We start from the raw sequence: 26,346 nt of genomic DNA on the forward strand, positions 1-26,346 counted from the left end.
TGTACACCTTGCAAACTTTGGGTCCTGCAGCTGAACCCTGTCCATGGCAGCACCACAAGTCAGCCCTGCAGGTCAGACAGAGCCCCTGCCCCTGAGCAGGTGCAGAGCTGGGCTGGGGTCACAGCACCTGCATGGCAATGGCATCATCCTGACAGGGGGCCAGTGCTTGGGGAGTTACAGCTCTGTCTTTCTGTAAAGAATGTAAACCATGGCAGGGCAAGGGCAGTGAGGGGTGCTGGAACAGCCCGAGCACCCAGGCCTGCCCAGCACTGATGGAACACCCCGTGTCTCTCTCCAGGGTGTCACTGTTGGCTTGGGAATGAATCCCATTTTTGGGACAACATCAGGACTCCCAGAAAGCTGCAGAGACAGCTCACACACATGCCAAATCTGTCTCTGTTTCATTTTAAGTAAGAGGCGGAAGGTTGCAAGCACTGTAGTTAACTTTATTGATCATTACTGAAAAGGAGTTAATAGAGGTTAAGTGCCAAGAGGCAGTTGTTCCTTCAGATGTCTTGGCCCTGTGACAGATTCAAAACACTGTTCAGCCTCTTGCTGGGGCTCCCTCAAGGGCCTCAGTGCAGCCTGTTTTCAACAAGGACACGTTTTGTTCATACTCTGCGTGGGTTCAGCCCTTCTCTCTATGGCAGCTTCTCAGGAGAAGTCAGCACAGGCTGAAATGCAGCTCAGTTCCATCCAGGGTAAGATCTCGATGCCTGAACCCTTCTAGGACTGGAGTGTTAAAGCACAGGTAACAGCAGAGCTGATTAGGTTAAATTACAAATTGTTTTTGATACAAAAACATAAAATATCCCCTATTAGCATCAAGAAGGCATCCAAGTTTTAATACTCTCATTATAAAATTGTACCAGCATTTTTACTGAAAACAATATAGATCTTGTATATATTTAGTTTTGGTTCTGTTCTCGACAAGCAGTTGTGTGGCTGCTACCAAACCCCAACTGCAGTTCGATGAACCTCAGTACAAATCACATGCATCACAAATACATAAATAGATCTAAATGACCAAGTATCAAAAATACCTCCTATGCAAGAACCTCAGGTATACTAAAAATCCCAGAACCGTTTGGGTTGGAAGGGACCTTAAAAGTTCCAACCCCACCTGCCACAGGCAGGGACACCTTCCACTAGAATCAACCTGTTTGTGAAAATTCAGACTTAATACATCTGTTCTCCCTGAAAGCAAAGGTGGCTACTAAAATGTGGCAAAAGCAGTAGACAGGAGCAGAAAAAATACTGCAGAATTCTTGTCTGACTTATTGCTACATGTAGATTACACTAAGGGTAATCTGTTTTTTCCTAATCCTTGAAAGGTCAAATTGTATATGGAATTCTGAACAGAGTAAAGAAAAAAGCACTTTTTATAAAAATAGCATCCATTTAAGTTAGATAAACCCTTATAAATACAAGAAAGAAAACAGTTACTCTATAAAACATTAATTGAAAGCATATGTTCCTGAAGCACCACATCACATCCCCAGGTTAATGACCTCGGTGAGGTGTTTATCCACATACCCCCAGTGTCCCCCCCTGCCCTGCCAGAGCTGCCCAGGCACACGGAGCTCCAGGCAGCTACAGCAGCTCGAGTGTCTGAACCTCCTGTGGAAAGGAAACCGTTTTGGGTCAGCCCTGCTCCAGTGTCCAGCTCTTCCAGGGGGAAGCATATGTAGAGATCACACCAGCAACTTTAGTAACACACTAATGTGAGGGTAAGAGGCAAGATCCTATGACTTGGAGTTACACTACACCTACCAAGTGCCACAACCACTGTGTGAGAAGCAGTAAAATCTGCACTCTTCTGCACCTGTATTAAGTGTAAACTTTCAGAACTTCATGACACAAACTACAACTCTTTTGTGGTAGAGGAACCAGAGAGGATCTGAAGGGATTTAAAAAAACAGTTTGAAAAGCTATTAAAACATAACAGGTTTAGAAACTTTAACATTTTTAGTGTTTGTAGCATTACAGCTTTGGTGTTCAGATCTAGCAAATCAGTATATGCATGTAATCAGCCTCATCAAAACAGGTGTTCTATAATGAAAAATAATAATTCCATTTCCAGGGGCAGAGCTGTAGGATCTGACATTCCACTGTCAATCACAGGAATCAGAGCACTGTCCAAGTCATTCAGGTAGTTCTGTGGAAGAGGGTGCCCTCCAGATCCCGCTGAGTATTCCACCTAGGAGGGAAACACACTGATAGTAAGTAACACTGTTTGTATTAACAGGACTATGGAAAAAGTGCTGTATCACACTAAAAGAATATTTCAGCTACCATGAAGTGAAAATCAATGACTAGGACAGCTTCTTCCCCAAATGTCATCCACAGCCTGGGTAGGGCAAAACTCTTTTGAAACATTCATGGAGAGAGGTATTTACAAGTGAAGATACTTCAGTGGAAATGGAGTGCATGCAATAAAAGCTGAAAGCTTACCATGTCTGAATCAATGGAAACTCTGAGTCCTATCTTATTCATCCCGTTACTTTTCAAGGTCTTAAGGTGAGGGCAAAGAGCTCTGCTGCAGGCAATGGCAATTTCTTTTGCAAACTGGTGGGGAACAGCACCAGACAGCTCATGATCCTTTACAAAATAGTAAACCTGAGATCAGAGAAAGGGAAGGGCAGTCAGCAGCCTGGTACATCCCAAAGTTAGCAAAAAGAGTAGTTCAGGATCACGTAACACCAAACAGGGCAAGCTTTGATGCTTGTCTGCTAGCAAAGCAGCCAAGTATTTCATCACACCATCAAAATACTTCAGGAACCATGGGAATGCCTGCCTGCCTTAGGCATTTACAGAGCTGTGACTGCTAACAGACTTTAGTCTTTTTCAGAGGAGAAAAATGATTACTATGTAAACTCACAAGGAGCTGCAGAGAACATTCTGCCTGGCAGGACAGCTACACATAAAATCAGTTCATTTTAACAGTATCACTTAGTACCATCACATTACCACTTAAATATTCAAAAAGTAATAAAAAAAGGCTCAAGAACTATGTAATTCACTAACTTCAGTGCACTTTATAACTTTTCCATCTTGTTCAAAGTCTCTGTATTGTGGTGCTTTTTCACTCTGAGTTCCTTCCATTGATTTTCCATCAACTGGACTTAAAATTCTACGGAAAACAATAGTATGATTAGTGATTTAAACAACATTTATAGTTCAGATACAGTAACTTCTATGAAATAATTTTTACCCATCTTTTAAGGCTATGTAAACAGCTTTACGACAAAATACAATACAGGACTTGCACTATGAAAATACAGATGGCACAAAAAGAAATATCCTAAACAGGGAACTAACAGCATTAATAGAAACCTAATCTTGCAGGTTTAAGACACAATCTTTGGTATTAAGCACTTTCTGTCAAAGCAATACTTTAGATTAATTTCAAAGAATTATAGGCTGGTATTTGAACACTGGGAGCAAGAATTCTCTCAGATGTCTGGCTTTGGTAGTACATTTACCCTTTGTTTGTTTTCTCTTCATTTTCTACCCAGCAAATATCTACATATTCTTTCACATCCCCTGCATCCATTTTTCCACAGGTTATTTTGAAGTCCTTCTTGTCTCTTAATGCCTGACGTAGACTTTCCATTGTTTCTCGTGTTATTTGTACCATTAGTCCATCTAGAAGAAAACCAGTTAAAATTCCACATTAGGCACAGGAAAAGCAGCACATCTTTTTAGAGAATCTTGGCTTAAATTCTGAGACAAACCATCTCCTACAGCTAATTAATAAATGCACAGAAGTACACCATCCCCCACCTACAGCACTAAATGTTATATGAAAGAGAAAGAAAACCCTTTTTTGTAAACAGAATTCAAACTAAAAGATATTTTTTAAGTTAATTTTGTTGGGTTGGGTTTTTTTTGCATATATGTGTCAATATATGTATTTCAGCAATATGGCAATGAAAATAATTCCATAAAGAAAAGACCTGCATCGATTAAAGAGAGTTTAAATTTGAATGTTTTAAAACAAGTAGGTGAACTATCATGTATTTTTATGCAGCATTTGTTTGCAAGAGGTTTCATACATAATTAAAAACCTGAAAAGAAATGTTTAGCTTATTGAGGCATAAAGACCTTACACAAGACTGCTGCTGCTGGTTTGGGGGTTTTTTTAAGTCTCTTAAGAGGAGAACAGAACAAAATTCTTACCTTCAACTATACTGGATTTAGCTAAAAATCCCGAAGATGTTTTTAAGGCTCCATTAAACACCACAAAACTTGCACCTGTAACTAGAAAAAGAAGGAAGGAAGTGAGCTCTACTTCACATCACTCCAATCAGTCATAACTGACATTACACTTGCACTCCTCTTAAAATACAGTTTAACATAACACCAGAGATGGGTTTTCTGTGCTGCCTAACACTGAACTTCCACTTCTGCTCTAGAAATGTGATTTTACTCCCCCAGACCTCTTACCTTTCCTGGGCTGTCCCGTGGCACTGATGGCCTGTGTGTGATACTGGCCCTGCTTGTTCTGCACACACACCAAGTGAGAGTCTGCTTCAGTATTGAAACTCGCTCCGATGCTAATTACATGTTCATTAGAGGAATTGATCACCTTCATCACCTGTTAACAAAAAATTTGTCATTACACTGATTAAATCTCACTAAGAGGGGTTTTTTGGTTGTTGTTTGTTTGGGTTTTTAATTTTTTAAAAAAAATTACTAAGCAAAACATCATCCTCTGGAAATGTGTAAGAGAGAATGTTCGAAAATACACGCTGAAAGATTTTGAAGGAACTGCTGATCTTTCAGTATTTAACAGCTATCCTAAATCTCAACTCCTCATTATCCACCTTCCAGCATATCAGAGAAGGAAGTGTGTGCTCAAGTAATTGCATGCCCTTCCCATTACACATTTAGGTCAGTATAAAGTTCAGAGATGGCTTTTTCAAAGAGCTGATGGTAGAGGTGTGACTGGCATTATACAAAAAATGAAGTCTAAAGCAGCTTGGATTAGAAAATTAAGATGGCTGTACTCACCTCATTATACTTCCTTAGAGGTATCTTAATACAGCTTCTACCCATTTCCACATGAACAAACAGGTTGTCTATGGTATGCAAGGTATACTTGTAATTTCTAAAGTCCTGTAACAGACAAAGTATGTTAGCAGACAATTCAGTACTGTTTTCTTACCTTTTCCTTACCTTCATCACTTAGATGAAGGTACTCTAAATACATTTCCAGGACTTCTAAAAAATAGTAATATTAAGAGTGGCTGAAGACAAGGATCCCTTTTTGCCTACCACATGTATGTGACAGGCACCTCAGTGACTATATTAACAAATTCGTAGCACTGACAAATTAGCTCTATTAACCAATGGATTGTTTACTCTATGGCTATTTCATACACATTAGAATCCCAGTGTTTTAGAGAAAGAAAAACTTGAACACTCTCCCTCTCTCATAGAAAAGTAAAGTGTGGAAGCCCCCATCTAAATGAGTTTGTTTCCAGGCTCACAGCCTGTTCCTCACAGCTCTAACTTATTGATTTACAGATTGAACACTGCACTGTTTCTTATCCCTTTCTGTGACAGAAGTAATCACCCATCACCTCACCCACTTCTGCAAAATTCTGTTTATTTCCAGAACAACAACATTAGGTATGAAATGGTCTCATTTGCTTTTACTACTTCAGTTGGGAAAAAAGGTATAAAGAGGCTCTTTTCACCAGCTGAGCCAGGCAATCAGTGCCTTCCTCCATCAGCACAGCTGCAGCAAGAAGGGTATTTACAAAACCATCTCGATGCACTGAGGTTTCCATGGGACTGGCATCCAGCACTAAGGATGTAAATCACAGGTGCCCTTTGCCTCAGCCACTTGTGTGGGGAGAGGCTCTGCATGATCTCTAACTGAGCATTTGCATCACAGCTGCCAAGGCACCAACAAGAGAATATTTTGCAGCCATGCAGTGACTCAAACTCCTGCAAGAAGCACATACTGCCCTTGCCTTCTCCAGGTTGACACAGCCAGGAAGGGAATCCAAATAACTGTAATCCACCTGAAAAGAAACTCCACAGAAACCCCATCCAGCAGCAGCACAACAGGAAGGCTGCCTGAAGTCTGAAGGTGCAGTTACATGTTGGCACTGGTACATCACCAGTGAGGCTGGGAGCTGGCTCATGGATTACAGTGTGAGACTCCTACAGGAAGAAGAAATGTGCTGCTCTTAGATGGGGCACCTCCTCCAGCTAATTCTTTAGGCAGTGATCTGCACACCTGTGCTGGCAGAAAGGAAAAAGGGGGCAAAGACTGCAGTTTCATCTCAGCTGTGTAGCTCTCCACACACAGGAGAGGATGTAGTGATTGCCTAAATGAGACCTGCTCTGCTTTCCATGGCCTTGCCCTGAGTGCTAGGATTGAAAGTGCTGAAAGTTCTACGGAAGTATCAGAAGAGGAAGGTTACTGGTCACGAACACAGGCTTACTGCAATCTGTAATAAAATTATTTGGGTAACAAAGGGAAAGCTCCCACAGGGAATAGCATGAATGCCAGACTTAAGACTTTGCCAAAAAGTTCTTCACATAAGACAGTCAAGCTGAATAACTATGGCAAGGTTAAGTTAGTCTGACAAAGTAAACACTACTGCAGTTAGTCCACAGCATCTGCCTGTCAAGTGTTTCTTCACATTTAAAATTGTCATATTGAAGACCAGAACTCCTGCACCACAGTAATGCTCAGAAGAGAAAAATGCACCTGAACAATGATGACTACCAGCATCAATGCAAATGCCAACATCTCCTTTACTCATTAGAAGCCTTTTTTTCTCTACAACAAATAATGCATAACAATATAAAGTGAAACAAACAGCTTTTTTAACTCCCTCACCAGTTTTAAGTCCAGTACGAAGAACAAAAACATTAGATCTGCTTTCTAGATTAAGAATTTGTTTGCAGGGTATTTTATGTAATTTTGATTACAACAGGAAGGGAAGATAATGAAGCATCTACTCACAACAAGCAGATTCATAATGGTGTGTCCAATCTCTCCAAAGAGTGGCTTCCGGTGCCTGACACTTACCACAGCAGTTGGATAGTCTAGGAAGAAAAAAGGTCATATTTACCTACAAACAACTCTAAAACTTGCTATTCCAAGTAGTTTTATAGGTTTTTTTTTTCAGCTATAACCTGTCTCTAAATCTCAATATCTGACTAGCCAAAGGAAACAAAGCCCCTCTCTAATTCTCAGCCACTGTGTGGTTTTCCCTGCCCCACCATGGTTATATCTGACAAAACTGAAAAAAATAAAACACAGCAAGTGGTTTGGTAAGAGAAAGAACATCAACCAAGCAGCTGTCACCCTTGTCACCACACAGACAGGATCTGCCTGGTAGAGGTCCACTTTGGGCTCCAAAAATCCATGAACAGGCAATGGGTACATGTTTATGGACTTGCAGCTTCTACAGTGGTGGGCTACACCTTTTTACATGCCCAGATGTTTCCAATGTATTAATAAGTTATCCTTTTAAGTAATCACTACCTTTATTTGGTCTATGAAGCAGTAATATTTTGCCAATATACTTAACTCAAATAATTTAACTAAAATATCCATTTTATCAGAGTTGTAAACTGGGTTTGTGAACATCCCTTCAAACCTTTCTCCTACAATCAAAAAAAATCCTTATATTTTGCTGTCAGTTTTGGTTTCTTAGCTTTCTCATCAGCTAAGAGAAAAAAAAAAAAGAAAAATCAAAGAAGTCTAGCAGGACAATGAACATTCCCAGGTGGCTCTGCATGCTGGGCTTATACAAGTGCAATATAAAATACTGTAAAAATAACTTCAAGTAGCTTGCTTGTCTTAAAACTACTTGTATTTTCCAAAGGGAACTTCACATTTATACAGCTACTAAAACCATTAAAACTTACCCCCATATTCTGCTCCCAATCTCAACATCAAACGGATTGGAAAAACTTTTGCCCATGGTATTTCCAGCTTATGGATAAGAATGCCCCAAAGAAAAGGGTTATCTGGTAGAATCTGATCATCAAATTTCTGGAAAGTTGGCGAAACAAACAGGAATCCTCCATGCTCTTTGTTGCCAAGAAAGCTTTCTGTGAAAGTAATGTTTTCCATATTTTTTATGAACCTTCCTGTAGAAAGAGGAATGGAGAGTGTTTACAGATCTGTGCCACTGACACTTTAGTGCCAAGAGAACTGCTCTAAGCAGTGACCTCTGACAGACTTGCAAGCCCACCATTTATCTCACATCCTCCTAGTCTGTCAGGGATCTAAACCCACAGAATAAGAGCCCTGTACTTCATCACTAAATGAACCTATGAAACCAAGTTTCTCCAAACAAGTGCAAGAAGTCCTAAACTCATCATCAATTGATGAGTTTTGATCTAAAACCTAAAATATTTACATTTATGAGACCTAAAATATTTACATTTATGAGCACTGTACTTCTACAAATGAAGTGCCAGGTGTCCTAAAAATCATAGACTCAAGGGCTCATAACCAGAATCTCAACCACAATATGACTAAACAACAAAAAAACCCTTGCAAACAGGATGTTTACAGAAGTATATGAAACAGACTTAAATTATTTTGTTTCTGTTATTTAGAACTCTAGTCTAAAGTCTAGTCTCTAGTCTTCAGAACACTGCAAGCTCTTTCAACAGAATCATTAGACAAATAATTCAAGAAAAATTACCTATCAACTTTAGGTTTTAAAGAGCAGCAAGAATATACTACACAAGAAAAAGTTAGACATTAAAATGACACACCTTTCATTGCATCTTTATAGATGTCAAGAAATAATTTGAATATTTCACTAGGGAAAACATCTTCCTCTGGCAAACGCTGCAACAGAATGACAATTTCTGCCTGACCCAAACCATGCAGTCCATTTGTTGAGAAGCACCAGCACTTTTCTGAGGAATCTTTAAAAAGATAAGATACCACAGTAATGCTGTTTTACAAAGAGGAAAAAAAAAAAAAAAAAAAAAAAAAAAAAAAAAAAAAAAAAAAAGCTTGATTTAATGGAAAAGAAAATGTGCAATACTTACATGTGATTAGCTTCACATTGACAAGCAAGTTTGCATTTAGAATAAAAGTCAATGGATTAGGACCTCCTTTCTCAAGCAGCAAGGCAACCTTTTGGTGAAATGAATGTTCCTCCACCGTAAGATCTAAACAAATTAACACATGATTCAGTTCAATACACCAACCAGTGACCTAAACAAAGAATCAGTTCACTGTATGACACAGTCATGCCATCCTCCTACCCTGGTAGTTATTCCCAAGATTTGAATAGCTACAGATCAGCCAGGGAAAAGCTTACCCTAAGATTCAAGGAACACAGAACTGAAGCAGCAGCTTCTAACAAAGGTGGAAACCAGGGCTACCATTCCTTTGGAAATCCCTGGCTGAATGTGTGCTGACTCTTCATCCATACCCTGATTCAGTCAGGTACCTCTGATGAGTACCAGCCACCACCATAATGCTATTAAGTGGTGAAGCACTCTTCTCATAACATACTGATCTTGTTAAAAATGCATGGTCATTACCCAACTATCCAGTATGCAACAAATAAATTACACAAGAATTATCTTAAAATACAAATTGCAGGCACATGAGTCTGTACTCACAGATCTGGGATAGTGGAAGGTGTCCCTGCCCATGGCAGGGGGTGACACTGCATGAGCTTTTATGTCCCTTCCAACCCAAAATTCTACGATTCTATGAGTTAATATAAATTATTTTCTCAAAATGTTACCAGATTTTACCTTTCCCTTTTTCACCCAGTGCAAGGAGAAGTGGTGGCAGCTGATCACCATCAGGAAGAAGGCTGATCTCTCGTCGCACCCAGTTTTCCAGTCCACACAGTGCTCTGTAACTTGAAGCAGTGACAGGGACATCCCATGTGCTCTGATCCATTGAACTGGGACTGCTCTCCTCAGCTGCTGCAGGAGAGCACTCTCCATCTCCTAGAGTGTCAGATTTGTAACTGGGTGCCACCTCACCCTGGTCTGGAGAGGCCTGCTGTGCACCATCTGAAGGAACAGAAGGATGCAACTCCTCTGTTCTTGTCATCTCATCTATTTCTTCCTTCAGTTTTTGATTTACCTCAGTTACCAGGTCATCTTCCTCGGGGTTTGCAGCCTGTGAAGAAGCAGTAACAAAAAAAAAATAAAAATCTACACTGTCTCGCAACCAGCTAAACTTACATTATTAGTATTCGAGAAGCAAAAGGAGAAAGAAATCTATTACAAAAGTTGAGAATCCATTTCCTTCTAATAAGAAAAAAAGCCAGCAAATCTCTTCTGGATCATCCCTTTTGTTGTTGTTGTTGTTGTGTTGTTTTGTTGTTTTTGTTTAGGAGTTACATGGGTGAAGGTGCATAGTTAAATTATTTCTTAGGTGACACAAACTGGATCAGCAGTTGAGTACTGCAAACATACTTCTGTTGTTCTACTAATAGCTGAATGTAGCTTTGCTCAGTCTGATTAATTTCTGGTTTTGAGTCAAACCCACACTGCTCCCCCAGCAAGACAGGTATGACAAGCCATGAACACAGGCACATTGGGATGTCAGCTGTCATAAAAAAATAAAATTAAAAAAAAAAACCAACCCCTCCAACAAAAACAGATGCACATTATCATTCTTTAGACTTGCATCCTATATCCAGAGGGAAGACTTTGTCCATACAACAAGAAAAAACCTGACAACTTTATGCTTGCCCTGTAGCAGTTTTCCTGGTGCCCCATCAGCTTCCAGCAAATCCTCCATTTAACAAATATGCTGCCACAAAATAAAAAAAAAAGCCACTAATCCCAAAGAGAAGACTGCACAAAAACACAGACAAAAACATGGCTAATAATAGACTTCTTCCCTGCATCTGCTTGGTGATTGGCATTTCTGCCCTTCACAGCACCCTGTGGCAGCACTTTCAGGATTTTGTGTCGCCTTTGCTTCAGAGCTGCGGAGTGCTGGTTTTGTCTGAGCTTCTGAGGCTGCACAGGAGAATTACCAGCTAATTGTCTTCCACTCACTTTGTCCATGCTGCTTTTCGTTTTAGACATTGCTTATCTTCTGCAAGTGCAAATATCCTACTATTTCCCCAAAATGAGAGACAGGCTATATCTTTTGATTACTCCAACTCTTTTTGATTTTATTAGATTACTACAGTTCTTCATGAGTAAAAGCTGATTTAAATGCTATACACCTGATAAGTGTTCAGATCCTCTATACAGAAATAATAATTATCTGGGTTTTTAGCTTTAACAATGTGTTTTAAAAACTCTTGAGTGCTGTGAGTATCATGAAATTTTTATTATTTCTTGAGACAGTTGCTTCAGTGTTACATTTTATCTTAAAAAGGTTCCTGAAGAATCTCACTAAGTCTTTCCACAGCAAACTTATACCTCTTCTTTGGACTCTTCTTTTAAAGTGCAGTTCATTCAACAGTGATTCATTATAAAAAACCACTCCCCCTCTCAGTTCAATATTAGTTCACACTAGAAGCAATACACAGATTTTGTTGCACCCTATAGTGTGGTATTGCAAGGCACTAAGCAACTTGGTTAGTCTAATCCATCAGGGAAACTCTAGCAGGCCACTGGAAATAAAAACAAACAACCACAAACTTGTACTATAAGCATGTTTCTAACAACTGGCTTAAGAACTGTGGCTGAAGTCACCTTCACAAAAGTGGTTCATCAAACACTGTGTACAAAAAAAAAACTGCTTCAGCAAATTTTCAGCCACACCAGTTTTGAAGTTTACAGACACTTCAAACCAAACAAGTTTTTCCTTTGAAAATTGAAAATTTTCAACCAAATTGAAAATTACTACTACAATGTTTGTCAATCCAAGGACTTCACAGCCCCTGCCAAAAATAGTCTCAGATTCCAAAGGCCATGAATCAGAAGTCATGGTGTGTAAGGGCCCCATCCATGGCAAGCAAAGGTCTCCCAACAGGTAATTCATGCAGCTCAACCATCCCGGCTCCTACCGCGAGTGTCTCCGGCAGCTCCGGGCTCACTGGGCTGGACTCCTGTGACCTCTTGGCTCCCGAGGACAGCTTTGCTGTGTCTGCCACCTCCCCGTTTGGCAAAATACCATCTGCAAACCAAACCCTCTTCTGTTCTCTGGGGCACAGCCCTGCGACAGGTTAAAACAATGACTCCATATTAATGCACTGTTCCAACACATGAAAGGGACAAAAACGAAGCCCCTTCTCCCACCAGACAATCTGTTTATGGGAATGAAGCACAGGTAGAGAGGTTGACATCAGCCAGCCTCCAATCAGGCAAATGCATGCAACAAAATCTCTTACTTGCAGAGGAAGCTGCCCTGCTACAGTTAAATCTATAAATTCATATTACAGAAGGCTATTTCCTCAATCATCCCTTTGTAGTGATGTAAGAATGAAATGCACATTACGACTAGAAGATGAAATACACTCTAAAAAAAGTTGATTTATCACTTCATTTAAAAATGTGTTTTCTTTGAAGAAGGTCAGATATTCAGTAAAAGTGGAACACCAGTTAGCCCCTAATCATTTGTATTTACACAGAGAATTAACCTTTGCTCCTGCCTTGTAACTTCTCCCTGAACAGCTACTTTTTGGTTTCACTCTATGACTGGCAGTCCCACAGAAGCCAGATATCTCCCAAGACACATAAAAATTATAAAATTAACAGCTACGCAAAAAGACTTGCAATATAAGGAGAGAGGGCAATGAAAAAAGTAACATCCACATTTCATAAATAGAGATTTAGGAACCAGCTTGGGCCTGGCACCAAAACTGGGAAGTGAAAATGTTTCCATTCTGAGTGTTCCTGTTTTACATAAAATGACATGATGAGCAGCTCTGTTATATTTAGCATCTATACCTTCAAAACCAGGTTGTTTAAGTGCTGAGATAGGCAACAATGCAGATGGTGAAGGAGAGCTGGCACCACCAGGTATCTGAGCCTCTTCTACAGATGGAGCAGCGGAAGAACTTTCAGAGGAGACACTGGAATTGGGGACAGGACCAGTTGGACTCATCATCCTTTCAAATGCCTGTGCTAAAATAATGTGGTTAGTTTTTAAGATCTCACAATGGCTTAAATTCCATTTGCAGAGCAGTACTGTGGGTGAGTGGGGGTTTTTTTAGAAAAGGCTATGCACAGTTTGTGATCTAGCAATGAAAAATTAAACACTCAAACTGTTGTATGGAAGAAAATTCAGATTTATTTTCTACCTGCATAATTGCCTCATTTCTCGTGAGATAAAGAGACATCTCCTTGCCCCCCTGGCAGCATTACAGTGACTAAATCACTGTGACCATATCACTGTGACCTCCAACCCTTGGGGCAAACACATATCACATCTGTCAAGCTGAACTCCACTCAGGTGGCCTATTAAAAATCTGACATGTTTTCAACTTGTTATTTTACATACTCATCAACAGGACCTCAATTGTTTCTCCTGATGTTTTCATAAGCATCCATGGTTAGCATCCAGTTAAGAAAAGGTTATCTGATGAATCATTTACTGCAGCCCTGGTGACTTGTAAAAGCACCAGAAAAGGAAGCAACATAGAGTGGGCACAACATGTGAGAACAAGCAGGGATGTGGCCTTTAGACACGCAGAGAGCCACTGTGGAGGGAGGATAACTTCTGCTAGATTCCTGTCACAGATGACTCAACAGGATAAAACTGTATTCTTCTATAACTTTCTATTTAATCCTATGGAGTTAAAAATTATTTTTTTTTTAAAGTAAAAAAACAACCAACTTGAGACTCAAAGTTCAAAATAAGAACTGGAATCCAACTAAAAAGTACAATTATTCTCTTTATCCCTCAGAAATAGAAAAATCTACCAATTAAGAAACACTAATTAAAGTAATCAAACACCCCCAAAAGAACAAAGGTTAAAGAGATATTTCCATATTACTGCAATTACTCAAAAAAAAAAATCTCTTTACCTTTATTAATATCATCATAACAGCCAGTGCAGACTCTTGCCTCCTTCTCCATGTAGTGCAGTTTGCATTTTCGTTTGCAACAGCTACCACAAAACACCTGAATCAGAAAAGGATTGCATTAAATACTACAGACATACTGCACAGCAAACAGGAAACTCTTCCAAAAAATACACTTGCTTCATTCTAAACCATCTGCAGCCTTGTATTCAAGCCTGTATCTTAATCTCTGACAAAGAAATCCTCAGGAAAAAAAAAATAAACAATGAAGAACAAAACCCACAACATACACCCAGCAGAAAGCAGCAACATGGAAGACCCAACTGAAATTCTATTAAAATTCTTATCTGGACTGATGAGAAGAATTTCAGGTTGCACAACCTATCCCAAATTCACTCCTACTTTTGATACATCCATAAGTAATTACATTAAACGTTAAACACCAGGGCCAAGGACTGAGATGCAGCATTTGGACTTGCTTTGGTGCTTTAGGACCATCTCTGCTGCAGTGTGAGCTCACCACGGCTCTCAGGAAGCTGCTCCCAGTCTGTGAGACACTCGAGGCTGCCTCTCCAGCCAGGACAGCAGGGTGCCCAGAGCTCTCTGCTGCAGGCTCCTGGGGCAGGCTGGCTCCTGCTGAGGCTGCTGAGGGCTCTCCTGCTCCCTCAGCAAGAACAAGCAGTGCTGCCTGCATTGGACAAGATCCCTTCAGACAAGTATTTTCGAAGAACGCTGCTTTGGAAGAACAGAATATGCTCTTCTATTCCAAGGGTATATATCCTGTCTATTTTTAAGCAGAAACAGGGAGGGGAAGTGTGTCTCATTAGCCTGGACAACATCTACACAATCCCATTCAAAGAATTATGTCTTTAGAATAGACGGTGTTTTGCAAGAGTTGCCATAAATATCTGGAGCTTTTGTCACTTTCCCCTCATGTTCTCGCAAGGATGATCTGCAAGTTTTTAACGAGACACACAATTTTTAGCTATATGCAGACTCTGGAGCCTTTACAAAAGATCTGAAACCCCTAAATCCTAATTGCTCCCGATCCAGAGAAACAAAGTGGACCAAAGGGTGATGGTGGGGGGAAATCTCAAACAGCAGTGGCATAGGAAAAAAGAAAGTTATTACAACAAACTCCTCGAAGCAAGAAAAGTCACTGTAAAAGCAATGATCCACCAGTGCAATATGAGCTAAAAAAAGAAACCATTCCAGCTGCTCCTGGATTAGTGCCACAGGTAATCTACCTCAACAGGAAACACGCATGCTCAGTACATACATTAAGAATGTAACTGATGAGGATTAATAGATAATCAGTTATAATCCACTTCAGGGCTTCAAATGCCAAGCAGCACAATCCCCTAGAAGTATTCTCCCCCTACCCTCGGTGACACTGGGACCTGCAGGGGATTGCAGCAGGATTAATCCTCTTGCACCTAAAAGGTGAAGAAGGCAAACTAAGGGACAGGAGAAAGGAGGTGAATAGCAGGCTCTTGAGCAAACAAGTGGGTCCTGGTTGAACTAGGAAGAAAAAGGGTACCAGAGCAAGAGACAAACAGCTGGACAATGGAACTGCAAAGCTGTTTGGCCTTGTGAGGGCTGCAGATGGGAGAGAAAATGGGGACCACTAACTTCACACTTCCTTCCAGCACAGATGCCAGAGTCTAAAAGTGTTGCCATTTTTATTGATAAAAAAGAGGTGGGAATCCATACAATTGTCTTATAGAGCAGTCCCCAGAGAACAATTCTGAACTCCTACCAGTTTTCCCTTATTTCCCAAGTGCCTGAAAACACAACAAACAACAGCTTCACAAGGAATGTCTGATTTGGGATTTTTTTGAGACAGAAAAAAATTGCTATTAAAAAGACAAAAAGTCTTACAAGGCAGAAAGTTAAACTGCACATTCAGAAAAGCTGTTATTGCACAGCACTCCCATATCTGTAAGGTTGAGACAACCCATGCTGCCTTCACTCACTCTCCTAATAAAGGGAGATTGTGATGCTCTCACTAATTACACTACTGTTCTGCCAAGAGCCCCTCAGCTGACACAGTCACAGCTGTCAACAGGACTGTGGACTGAAGGGTCTCCCATCCCCATCTCTAGACAAGGTGAGAGAACTTCACAGCAAACATAAAACAGGAACTTGAAGTCAGTCAGTCTTATGACTAAAACACAACTCATCCTGAAAAACTGTTTTAAACCACCACAAAATCTCACCAGGATATTCTGGCAGTAAGTTCAATGGCACAAGGAGCTCTTCATTTCCGGGACACTCCAATTCACACCTACATTTTAGTTCACTCTGGCTGCAGCTGAGTAAATGAGCATCATGCTTTGAATACACAGTACTAGAAGAGAGGTGGAAAAAAAAAACAAAACTACCATGCCTTTCCAGATGGTGCTTAACACTAGGGATGCAAAAATTTAGTACTGACACTAACAGATCAGATAAACTGAAAAATTAGTACTGACACTGACTCTTTGCTCTGTCTCCTCATCCTTAAAGCTTACAGAGCAACAATGAACAGTGAGGTCATCAGTATTGCTCGTGTTTTCATTTATGCACTAGTACAACCCACAGTAGATCACAAGGGAATTCTGAACTGAGTATCAGCTCTGGCATCACTGTCTATAGAAGACCTCAGGCTGAAAAGAAGTCCTGCAATTACTCATTTTGTTGGTGAATCACATACTTTTCCCCTGAGATGAGTTCCTTAGAAATTGATACACTAAACACACTGGAAGACAGATTTAGATCGTAAATCCTTTTGCATCAGTACTGCTGCTACAGTTCCTGAAAGACTGCAATTCCCTCAGGTCCATGGGCGGTGCTCTACAGTTACAACCACTGGTAAAACCACTGGATTCTCATCATCACCACCTCAGTTTTTCAAGACATGAAGAGTAAAGTTAAAAGCTCAATAATGGGCTGATTCTGATGATTATGATGAAGTAGTCCATCATCTCATCTCCCCTACTCTATGTAAAACACATTGGCCTAGCCAGTAATGGCAGACAAGAATTTACTTTGTACTTCTCTTTAACCACAATTTTCATAAAAAAGGTCACATGTTTCTTAATTAACATCAGTCTTTTCCAACAGTCTTTAGGTTCCTATGGAGGCAAATTAAAAACTGGTCACTGTTAAATAAATAAAATTTCTGTCAACATTCCTTCCCTTCTCTATCTCGATTATGCCTAAATCAGAATCTCCATTTCCCCTCCCCAGTAACTCACCTTCCCACAGGCTCGGCAGTGGTGTCGTCTCTTTGTGAAGGTGAACTTGGCCTGGCAGTTCATGCAGTTGGGTGCCTCTGAGTCAGGGACCCACAAGGGCTGTTTCCACGACAGAGCTGCAGGCGTTTTATGCGATTTGGCGCTTTCAGATGTTTGATTTCCTCCAGCTTCAGAGCTGCTTTCCCCAGGGTCAGAATTATTAACAGCATTTACACTGGTGTCTGAGAGAGGAGCTTCTGGGGTAACAGAATCAGATTCCTGGTTTTCTCTTTCAAGTTCATTTGTTCTGTTCGGTTGTTTCTGACCAGCAGATCCTTGGGAAAGGTCAAGCAACTGCTTTGGTTTTGCACCTTTAATACAGACATCAGAAGCCAGAGCACCACTGCCACTCTCAGTCAGGCTGACTTCTGCTGCAGCTTCCACTTCATTGTCAGGAACACATGCCTTAAGGTTACTACTAATGCTCGTTATTTCCTCCAGTTTTGTTTGCATAAGTTCTTCATTGACCTCCATCAAATCCAGGTTGGTCAGATCTGTTAAATTCCCTCCATCTGCATCAGCTTCCATCAAGTTACCATCATTGTCTGAAGACTTCGACACACTGGACTGCAAACTTTGGCCATACAAGAAATCATCAAGCTCAGCATCACTTACTAGAATATCACTTTTAATAACATTTTCAACAGTAAAGTCAGACATAACAGAGCTCATGCTCTCATCATAAAAAGTGTCTACACCGACACCATACAGTTCAGCTCCGAGGTCTAGAAAAGCAGAAGGAAAAGCTTTGATTTGCTGAGAATCACCATCCTCAATTACATTCTCAATATTGTACTTCTCCCTATCCCCACTTTTTTCTGCAGTACTTTCAGTGATTTCAGCTAAATCTTCTTGCTCATGGCAGCTAGTATTTTCACAGGATTCCCTGCTGGGGAGATGAGTTTTAGCCTCTCTGGCATGAACAGTTACAGTATCACTAATAACCTCCGCCACTGCATTTTGAGGTAGAGGATTAACCTTTTCTTCTGTTACAACTAATGAACCACACATGGACACAGGAAGGGAAAGACAAGACAGAGATGTCTGGACATCCTCAGATGACACACACGAACCGGAAACACTGCTCAGTATCTCACTGCTATCAAGTTCTTCACTATCTAAATTCTCTTCTGTGCCTTTCTTTTCCAATTCTACTTCAGCTCCTATTTGACAGGAGGAGTCTGGTAAGACACAATTTCCAGGTAATGTTGCATTGCTGTTGTGCAATGGATGCCTCTTTGGCAGATCTGAAGGCATGGAATCAGCATTAATCCCATTGTTTGGGTCTACCTTTCCTATGGCATTTCCTCCATAGGCTTCTTTGCTTGCTGCAGAGCATGCACTGTCATCTTCTGGTTCAACAGGCAGTTTCTCACAGGCTTTCTCATCTTTGGGACTTTGTGCACTCAAACTCTGTGATGCTACAGCATCACATTCAGTATCCAGGGCAGCAGCTTGTCCAGGGTGGTTGAATTGCACTTCATTGCACTTCACAGGTTCTGTCCTGTGTTGATCATCACACAGGCCCAGGACTGTTCCTGCAGCACAACTCTCTGACTTTAAAGCGAAATTATTACTTTGCTCTGTTGTAAGATGCCCTGAATCTTGCAACACCGAGCCCCCATCACTCTGTTTTGTGCTGACAGCAGCACTGCAGGCAGGTGGTGTCACACAGAGAGGAATGGGGACACAAGACACGCCACAGCCAGCGGGCCCTTCGCTGCACTGGAAGTCATCTGGCTGCAGCTTCTGAGCCCCTTCACGGGCAGCCACCGAGTGGATTAAATCTGCTGTGTCGTTGACAAGATCACACACAGGGATGCTACACCTCCCCAGGCTCAAAGACTGAATGTCACTTAGGGGACCACTGTCCACAGTGGACAAAAGGTCAGGTCCAGCAACAGCCTTCTCTTTGGGTGGTGAGTAACTGAGCACAGCACTTGTCCCTGCGGAGGCATGGAGAGAGCTCTCCTCTGGTGCAGGACATCTGGCAGGATTCTCTGGCAGCTCTGGTGTGGGGTGTGCATGCTCTAAGCCATCCAGGGCTGAAGAAAGCTTTGAGCCATATGGATTTTGAGGTGTTCTGAAGCACTCACATTCATCTATTTTAAGCAAGAAAAGATCAAAAGCAAAGTTTATAAGACTCTTCTCCTTCCACAGTGTACTCCCTCTCAATCCCATCTACTCATCAATACAAGCTTTTACTTAGCAGATGCTACTTTCAAACTCCATGGTAACAGTCATTTGACCATGCATTTCCACGAAAAGGCAGAGCAGAAACCAACCTGTATTCTGCTCAAATTCATCAAGCAGTTTGTCCAAGTCACAGACGGCAGCTTTAAAGTAACTGTCCATTCTAGTCACAGTTCTGGTGAAGCCTTAGCCTTCTTAAACCTACAGAGAAAAACACAGCATTTAATTCAATGCATTTTTTGTTTACGAAGCCCAAGTGTTCATGTCAGAGAGCAGCTCATACGAGGTATTTTTTTATTTTTATTAGTACTTTGTTCTCTCTCTGTGTAAACAAACCCTAAGTACAAACAGGGCTGCAGCCTCCAAGTATTCTAGATATGCTCAGTGTACTCAGCACTATGAACAATACACCCCCAAATTCATTTCAAATCGCAAAATTGAGGCTACTTGTATTAAAAAATGCATCTGAAAGCATCTGCTATGGCATTCAATGTCAGCAAGTTTAAAACCAGAAGGAATATTAGGATCTTCTAGTCTGACCCCATAAACACCTTATGCCACACAGTTCACAGGCAAAAAAGAAAATAGGCCAGCATTACCTTTTAATACAACTGAACTACGTAAATAATAATGCAAATTAAAAATACAACATGGTAGTTCTACTCAATATACCTAAACAACTATACTTCTGGGACCCCAAGAAAATAAAACTCTTATTATAGACTTACCAGCTCATCAGAAAGCTACTTGTTTATCAATCACATTCTCCACTGCAAAACACCCCCGTTTATTTGTTTAATGAACTTTTCCAGCCACTCAATTTTATGGCTTTTTAGTCACAGAATTGCCTTCCAACCGCACATCTTTTTCAATGGCTTAACACCCATACAGTGGAACTACCTATCAAAAATCAATATTTACAGTTCCTTAGAGCAAACTGAAGGGACTGAGATCCATTTAGTCTAATGTCTGTAAACTACACCTGCAGAGAGCTGTCTAGTTTTCCTTCTGCTTTTATCAGTGCATTCAGCCTCTGCACTGACTTACCACCCTACCCCAACGCAGCTGGTGTTCTGACCACCTAGCAGTGTCCAAACATTCCTCTAAAACCCTAGAGCCCAAACAAACACTTAAATCCTTTCACACCACTCACGCCACCCTGCAGCTACAGATTTAGGTTCTGTGCTTTACTTCCCTCTCTAAGCTCCAAGGTTTCCCCTCACTGAACAGTTCAGATCAGGAGCTCTAACCCATGTTAATATGTAACTGCTCGCCACGTGATGCAATTATTTACCACATGATTATGCGGTAATCATAGCATGGGCAAGAACGCTTAAAGGCAATGCGCAGTTCAAACAGAGGCTTGCAAAAGCACAAAAAAAGGTGAAACAAATACGCGGTAACGCAGTACTTTGTGTCCACATGTAAGCCCAAAATGAACAACCTGAATGTATCACTGCTTCGATAACCGTGGCCATTAGCCACAGCCGAGGTCTTCAGGCTGCACTCGAACACCAATCTCTGACCGTTGTCTGGAGGGCTCAAAGAGCAGCAAGCACAGACTCGGTGCCCCTTCTCCTCACCCGCCTGGATACAGATCTTTCCTGTAACAATCACGACCTCCGGGCGAGGGGGATGTAACAACATGAACTGGAAGTTATTTCAATTAAGAACCTTACACGATTAACAGCTTTTGGTGATTCACTGAGAGACATCAAAGCACAGATCCCATCCCTAAAGCACGTATCCGTGGACAGTCAATAGTCAGATAGGCCACATAAACAAGAAATATTGAAGGGTTACAAGAAAACTGGGCATCAGAAGATGTGTAATGCTAATTTGTGTTCTCTGTAGGTATTTATTATACAATCTCACCAGATAGCACAGATATCAATAACAACAGAAGCTTATAAAAAACAAAACCTTCCCTTTAAAAATAAAAAAAAAACGGGGCGAGGCGAGTAATTATTTCATCTACCTTAGTCTTTAACTTTAAAAGGCCTAGAGAATATTCATTATGTTGCACTCTTGAGAGACACAACAAATTCTGATTTTAGCATAAGGGCATTATTAGACTACACTACTATCTATTATCAGATTATAATGCTAATTAGAAGAGTGCATTGATGCTGTACAGTGTTGGCCCACTAAACACTCCAAAAAACAGAATAACTCAATGAAAAGAACTGCGGAAATAAAATCATACACCAATATTTACATCTATTTAATACAGATTAACACATTTCTACAGAGAGCTCAGGAAACTATCACACCTCAGTCTACCAACCCAGCAATGTTGCCCTGTTTAGTTAAAGCTGTTTTTTAAGTAAAATGGTTATTTGACTTGGTAAAGTAGTTTTACTAATAACTAATGAATAACTAACCTAACCTTGAAAAACTAGCATATATATTATTCCTACTTTCATTACTCTTTCCTCAAAATTTTCATAGTTTTCATCTTTTCTACAATAGGCCTACAAGCAAAAAACTGAAACCTACAACAAAATTAAAACCCTCAAAAGAGGGCAGACCAGCACTAATCCCTTGTCCCTCTTGCACCTCTCTGTCCACGTGTCTGCATCACCAAAGAATTGTAAAAGCCTTTTAGTTTCTCATGTTTCGAATCCTCTTTCAGCAAGAAGAACAAGTTTTATTTTCCACTGCCTGGATCTGCCTGCAGCCTGTCCCAATGTTTACATTAATGGATCAGAAGCTATGAGAAAGCTCTGGTGACACGTTTTTATTAAATGGCTGCTTGTTTCCCTAAGTGAAGGGTCTGGAAAAACTACGGGCTTCAGCAAACTGCATTTGTTCTGAGCATATTCTTTTAAGACTTGTACTTGTAACAAAAGAATTACATTACACTGTAACTATCAGAAACCAGGAGCAGCACTCCTGTATACATATTTTAGGTAGGCACAACTGTTGTTTTCTGAACATGTTTTTTAGAGCTCTAAATGCAGTCACTAGACGCTCTCTGAACTGGTTCACAGATTAGTATTTTTTAAGAATAAACTTAATGCTTATAAACTTTATCTGAAGCAGTAAGTCCCTAATAGTGCAAGGACAACTTAAGGCTCTCACCAGCTCCATTTAACAATTTTTTTTTTAACTTTTAAACAATATTTACATCACTGTCTGTTAAAGATTATATGCTTTCAGATAAAGATAAATATTTATGTAGGAAGAGATATGAAGACAAAATAGCAGTACATCTCAAAATGGGAAAATAATAATCAAAGCACAGAAGGTGCTACAAAAAAAGTGCAGACTGGACACGTCACTCCTCCAGATACACCTCTGTTGTGTCTCTAAACAGGCTCATCTTAGACCTCCAACAAATGGTCTGCCACACTCCCAACACAGCACCACACAGACCTAAGAAACAGAGCCAATGGTTCTACCGCATTAAAACTGTTAACTATTAACTGTGGAATGCAAATCCCGAGATCTCGATGGCTGCACTGACCACAGGTGTGACAGGGCATTCGAAAACACTTCACGGACCTCAACGCCTCTTTTATATCCTTTATAAATTACTTATCCCTACAAACCTAACAGGCAATAACGTATTCCAGAGTTCAAAATCAACATTCCACTGGCGATTTCTCAACACACTCTTATTTAAAGGAGAAGATAACACAAAGCTGCTGGGACACCGAGTGGCCAACTCACAAGATGGATCGCCAGGGGTGTTTTTCCAGATACACTCTGTAAATGGAGGCAGTTAGCAGTTTTCAGGGGTGAAAACTTACAAAACAACTCAAGGTCTGAAGACAAGCTACCTTTTGATGTCCAAGAACCCCTGAAAACTACTCTCTGTAGTGATCACACATAGGGGCACCACCAGGCCTGCAGTTTGTGTCAGCTAATCCCCACTGCAGGGGACAGGGTTGCCTTTACACAAAACATAATAAAACAGCCCAGCCTGGGGTTTAGAGGCAAAGGAACACCCAGGCAGGGGCACACGGGCCTCCCCTCCACAGAGAGGACCACAGGAGCCACTTCCATTCTGATCACCACAAATGCAGTCTTTCCTGACTGCACAGTTAGGTTGTCTCAGCTCCACCACAGTGTTTAATCATTATATTTAGCCTGAGCAGAAAGCTGTACTAAGGATTGTAAGAAGATTGAAATGGTTTTTTCCACCTTACCACCCCCAGCAACTACCACAAGCAGAACAAAACCTCCAATATAAACATGACTACCGAGCACTAAGCTCACAGTGAAATTCTCATGGACTACAGTGTGCCCCTTCTCCCACACTAAGGGTGATGCCACGATGATTTTTGCCTTTTATTTTTATACACCTTTTATATATTCCCAGTACCCTTAACATCCATACACGTAACTCTTTAAGCCTAATATTTTAACATAATCCTGGTATTCTACTAGGCCAAAAGACAAAACAGCATAAAAGCCTCTCAGTTAGAAGCCAAAAAACCTTACACTGTCTTGAGAAACCAAGACCCCCACTAAAACGCATCCTGTAAACTTAGACCCATCTAAGAAAAAATACTGTTTAAAAAAATAAAAGAAATTTTAAAAGAATAAAATAAAATAAATAAAAATTTAAAATCACACTATTCATTTAAACCTCTAATTGAAGCATTTTTGTTAAACATACTAATTTACAAAATCTACAAAAATCTATATACCACCTACTGTATTTATGCTTTTTGGCATATTCCACCTTGACAAATTGTTACACCATAAAAACTCTTATTAAATACCAAAATAAAAACCCTTTTATCCCTTACTCTGTCTAACTCTTAATTTTAAGACCAAGGAAAAGGCATCAAGGGTAGTGAAGGAATTTAACACCAACTTTTCCCTTCTCAGCCCCTCCCATGCCCCAACACCTACACACAGGCCTGAGGCCCTACAGACAAAAAGTTTAAGGGAACAGCTGCCCACGGAGCTCATCAGCAATCAACCTGATAGAGAAGCTCAGAACAACCAAACAAACGCTGTGTGAAAAAAATTAAATAAAAACAAAAATCATTCTTGCTGAGCAAAACAGCTCATTGTCTAAACCAAAAGCTGAGGTGGCTGCTGCCACAGCAAGTTTAGGAGCTGAATCACAGGGTGACAACAAAAGCTGCAGAAGTTTTCAGACGTATAAGGACAAGCTCACAGGACACAACACAAAAAGTTGTCTTGTCTGAGGAACACCATTCTGTTAGTTAAACATGGACTCTTCAGAAGGACAGATTTCCACCAGCAGTGTAATGACATGATCAGCCTCACAGCTCTATCCCACATCACCTTCAGCTTCTGAGGGTTGTCATTCTTTCATCCACCCATAAAACCTTATTCCTCTAAAGGGAGAACAGCATTACTCACAGCACCCAGAGAATCACGGAATTATTAAGATTAGAAAGGAACTCTGGAGCAGTGACACAGGAATGTGTCCAGCTGGGCTGGGATGTCTCCAGACAGGGACACTCCAGGCCCTCCCTGGGCAGCTCTTCCAGGGCTCTGCCCCTCCATGGACACAAGTTCTTCCTCCTGCTGGGCTGCAACTTGCTGGCCTTTATTTGATGGCCATTGCTCCTCATCCTGGCCCTGGCCCACTGAACAGAGCCTGGCCCCATCCTCTGGCCCCCCTTGGAGATGTTTGTATGGATTGATGGGATCCCCTGTGAGCCTTCCCTTCTCCAGCCTGACCAGCCCAGCTCCCGCAGTCCCTGCCCAGCACAGAGATGCTGCAGAGCCCAAACCCTCTCTCTGGCCTCCCCTGGACCCTCTCCAGTAGATTCTTCTCCTTCTGCCGTACTCCCCAGGTGTGTTAATGACCTGCTCTCTGCCATTGCTACTCGTATTTAGAGACTCAAAATGTTTTACACTCTGTTAACGCCTCTAAGTGTACAGTGTAAGACTGTTCATTACACTCTATATACCATACATGTATTCTTTAAAACATATAAAACAATCTCATAGATTTTACTTTATATACCACCTATAATCTCCACACACCCTATATAATAATCCTTGTATATAAAGTATACGTACTGTATATAAAAACAAAACGGAACAGCGGTAAACAATAGTATCATTAACACCCCCGAACCTCCGGGGGCAAATAACCCACCCAGGTAACCTCAGTCAGAGGTCAGACTCCCACAGCCGCGTCGCCCCGACCTCACCCGGCCGGTTCGGGGCCGTCTCGGGGCCGTCTCCCCTCAGGGCCCGCCCCGGCCCCGCCGGCGGCTCCGGGCGGCGGCCTCGACCCTCCGCTGCGGGCAACGCGCCTGCGCGGCCACACCCGCGCGTGACGTCACCGAGACCGCGCCCACCCGCGCCCTGCGCGTGCGCGTTCCCGCCACGGCCGGCGTGGGGCGCAGCTGGGGGCCGGGGCCACACGTCTGACGGACAGCGAGAGGGGGCGTGGCAGGAGGAAATGGGCTGAGCCGTTCTTGTGATTGACAGCGCGGGAGGGCGGAGCCGCCGGCGGGACTGACAGTGGGGGGCGGGGCCTGTGAGAGGGGGCGGAGCCTCCGGTGTGGGTTACACACACCCCCCCCCGCTTTGTCCCGCGCCCCGCCAGCAGGGGGCGCTTCTTCCGCCCAGAGGGGGATGCCACACCCTCAGACCCCGCCGTGACGTCACTGCCGCGCCATCAGCCCCCCTCAGGCCTTGCTCCCTGGCTAACCTGGTGACATCACACCCACACAGTGTCATCACTGCCGCTCCATCAGCCCTGCCAGTGCACACCCGATCTGTGCCTGTTTTCATGATGTCACACCACACAGTGACATCACTCTTACTCCATCACTGGATGCCTGGGCTCAGGGAAGGGCCAGGAGACCCAACAGATCCTTCTCCAGTGGAACTGACAAACACAGCCCCTCTTGCCCCAAGGACCATCACTGCTGTGACAACCCCGCAGTGACACCATCACAGCACAGTTTCTGGCGTTTCA

General features: G+C 41.7%; 1 protein-coding gene across 2 annotated transcripts; it reads right to left on the bottom strand.

The window, feature by feature from the left end:
• Positions 1-434: 434 nt before the first annotated feature.
• Positions 435-25,642, bottom strand: ZFYVE16 (zinc finger FYVE-type containing 16). Of its 2 annotated transcripts, none has more exons than XM_083882875.1 (18): positions 25,516-25,642; positions 19,514-19,622; positions 17,190-19,330; positions 13,954-14,050; positions 12,874-13,050; positions 11,991-12,139; positions 9,763-10,138; positions 9,043-9,165; positions 8,761-8,916; positions 7,900-8,124; positions 6,989-7,071; positions 5,017-5,121; positions 4,450-4,600; positions 4,183-4,263; positions 3,486-3,648; positions 3,028-3,133; positions 2,455-2,619; positions 435-2,200 (listed from the first exon to the last, which is right to left on the bottom strand). In XM_083882875.1, the coding sequence occupies exons 2-18, from the start codon at positions 19,581-19,583 to the stop codon at positions 2,039-2,041; spliced, it is 4,530 nt and encodes a 1,509-aa protein (XP_083739001.1). In that variant the 5' UTR covers positions 19,584-19,622; positions 25,516-25,642; the 3' UTR covers positions 435-2,038. The 2 variants fall into 2 exon arrangements, with proteins under 2 accessions (XP_083739001.1, XP_083739002.1); XM_083882876.1 differs by lacking the exon at positions 25,516-25,642 and adding an exon at positions 20,150-20,262.
• Positions 25,643-26,346: the final 704 nt, after the last annotated feature.

The sequence above is a fragment of the Zosterops lateralis genome, assembly GCF_965231275.1.
Source record: "Zosterops lateralis genome assembly, chromosome: Z".
Lineage (NCBI taxonomy): Eukaryota > Metazoa > Chordata > Aves > Passeriformes > Zosteropidae > Zosterops > Zosterops lateralis.

What these genes read in the sequence shown, in the direction of transcription:
- ZFYVE16 (XM_083882875.1), bottom strand. Translation starts at nt 19,583, where the DNA reads ATGGACAGTTACTTTAAAGCTGCCGTCTGTGACTTGGACAAACTGCTT. An exon ending in ACTGGGTGAAAAAGGGAAAG is followed by an intron (nt 9,166 to 9,762) that starts GTAAAATCTGGT and finishes TAATTTGTTTAG; the next exon opens with ATCTTACGGTGGAGGAACAT. An exon ending in CCATTATGAATCTGCTTGTT is followed by an intron (nt 5,122 to 6,988) that starts GTGAGTAGATGC and finishes TGTCTGTTACAG; the next exon opens with GACTTTAGAAATTACAAGTA.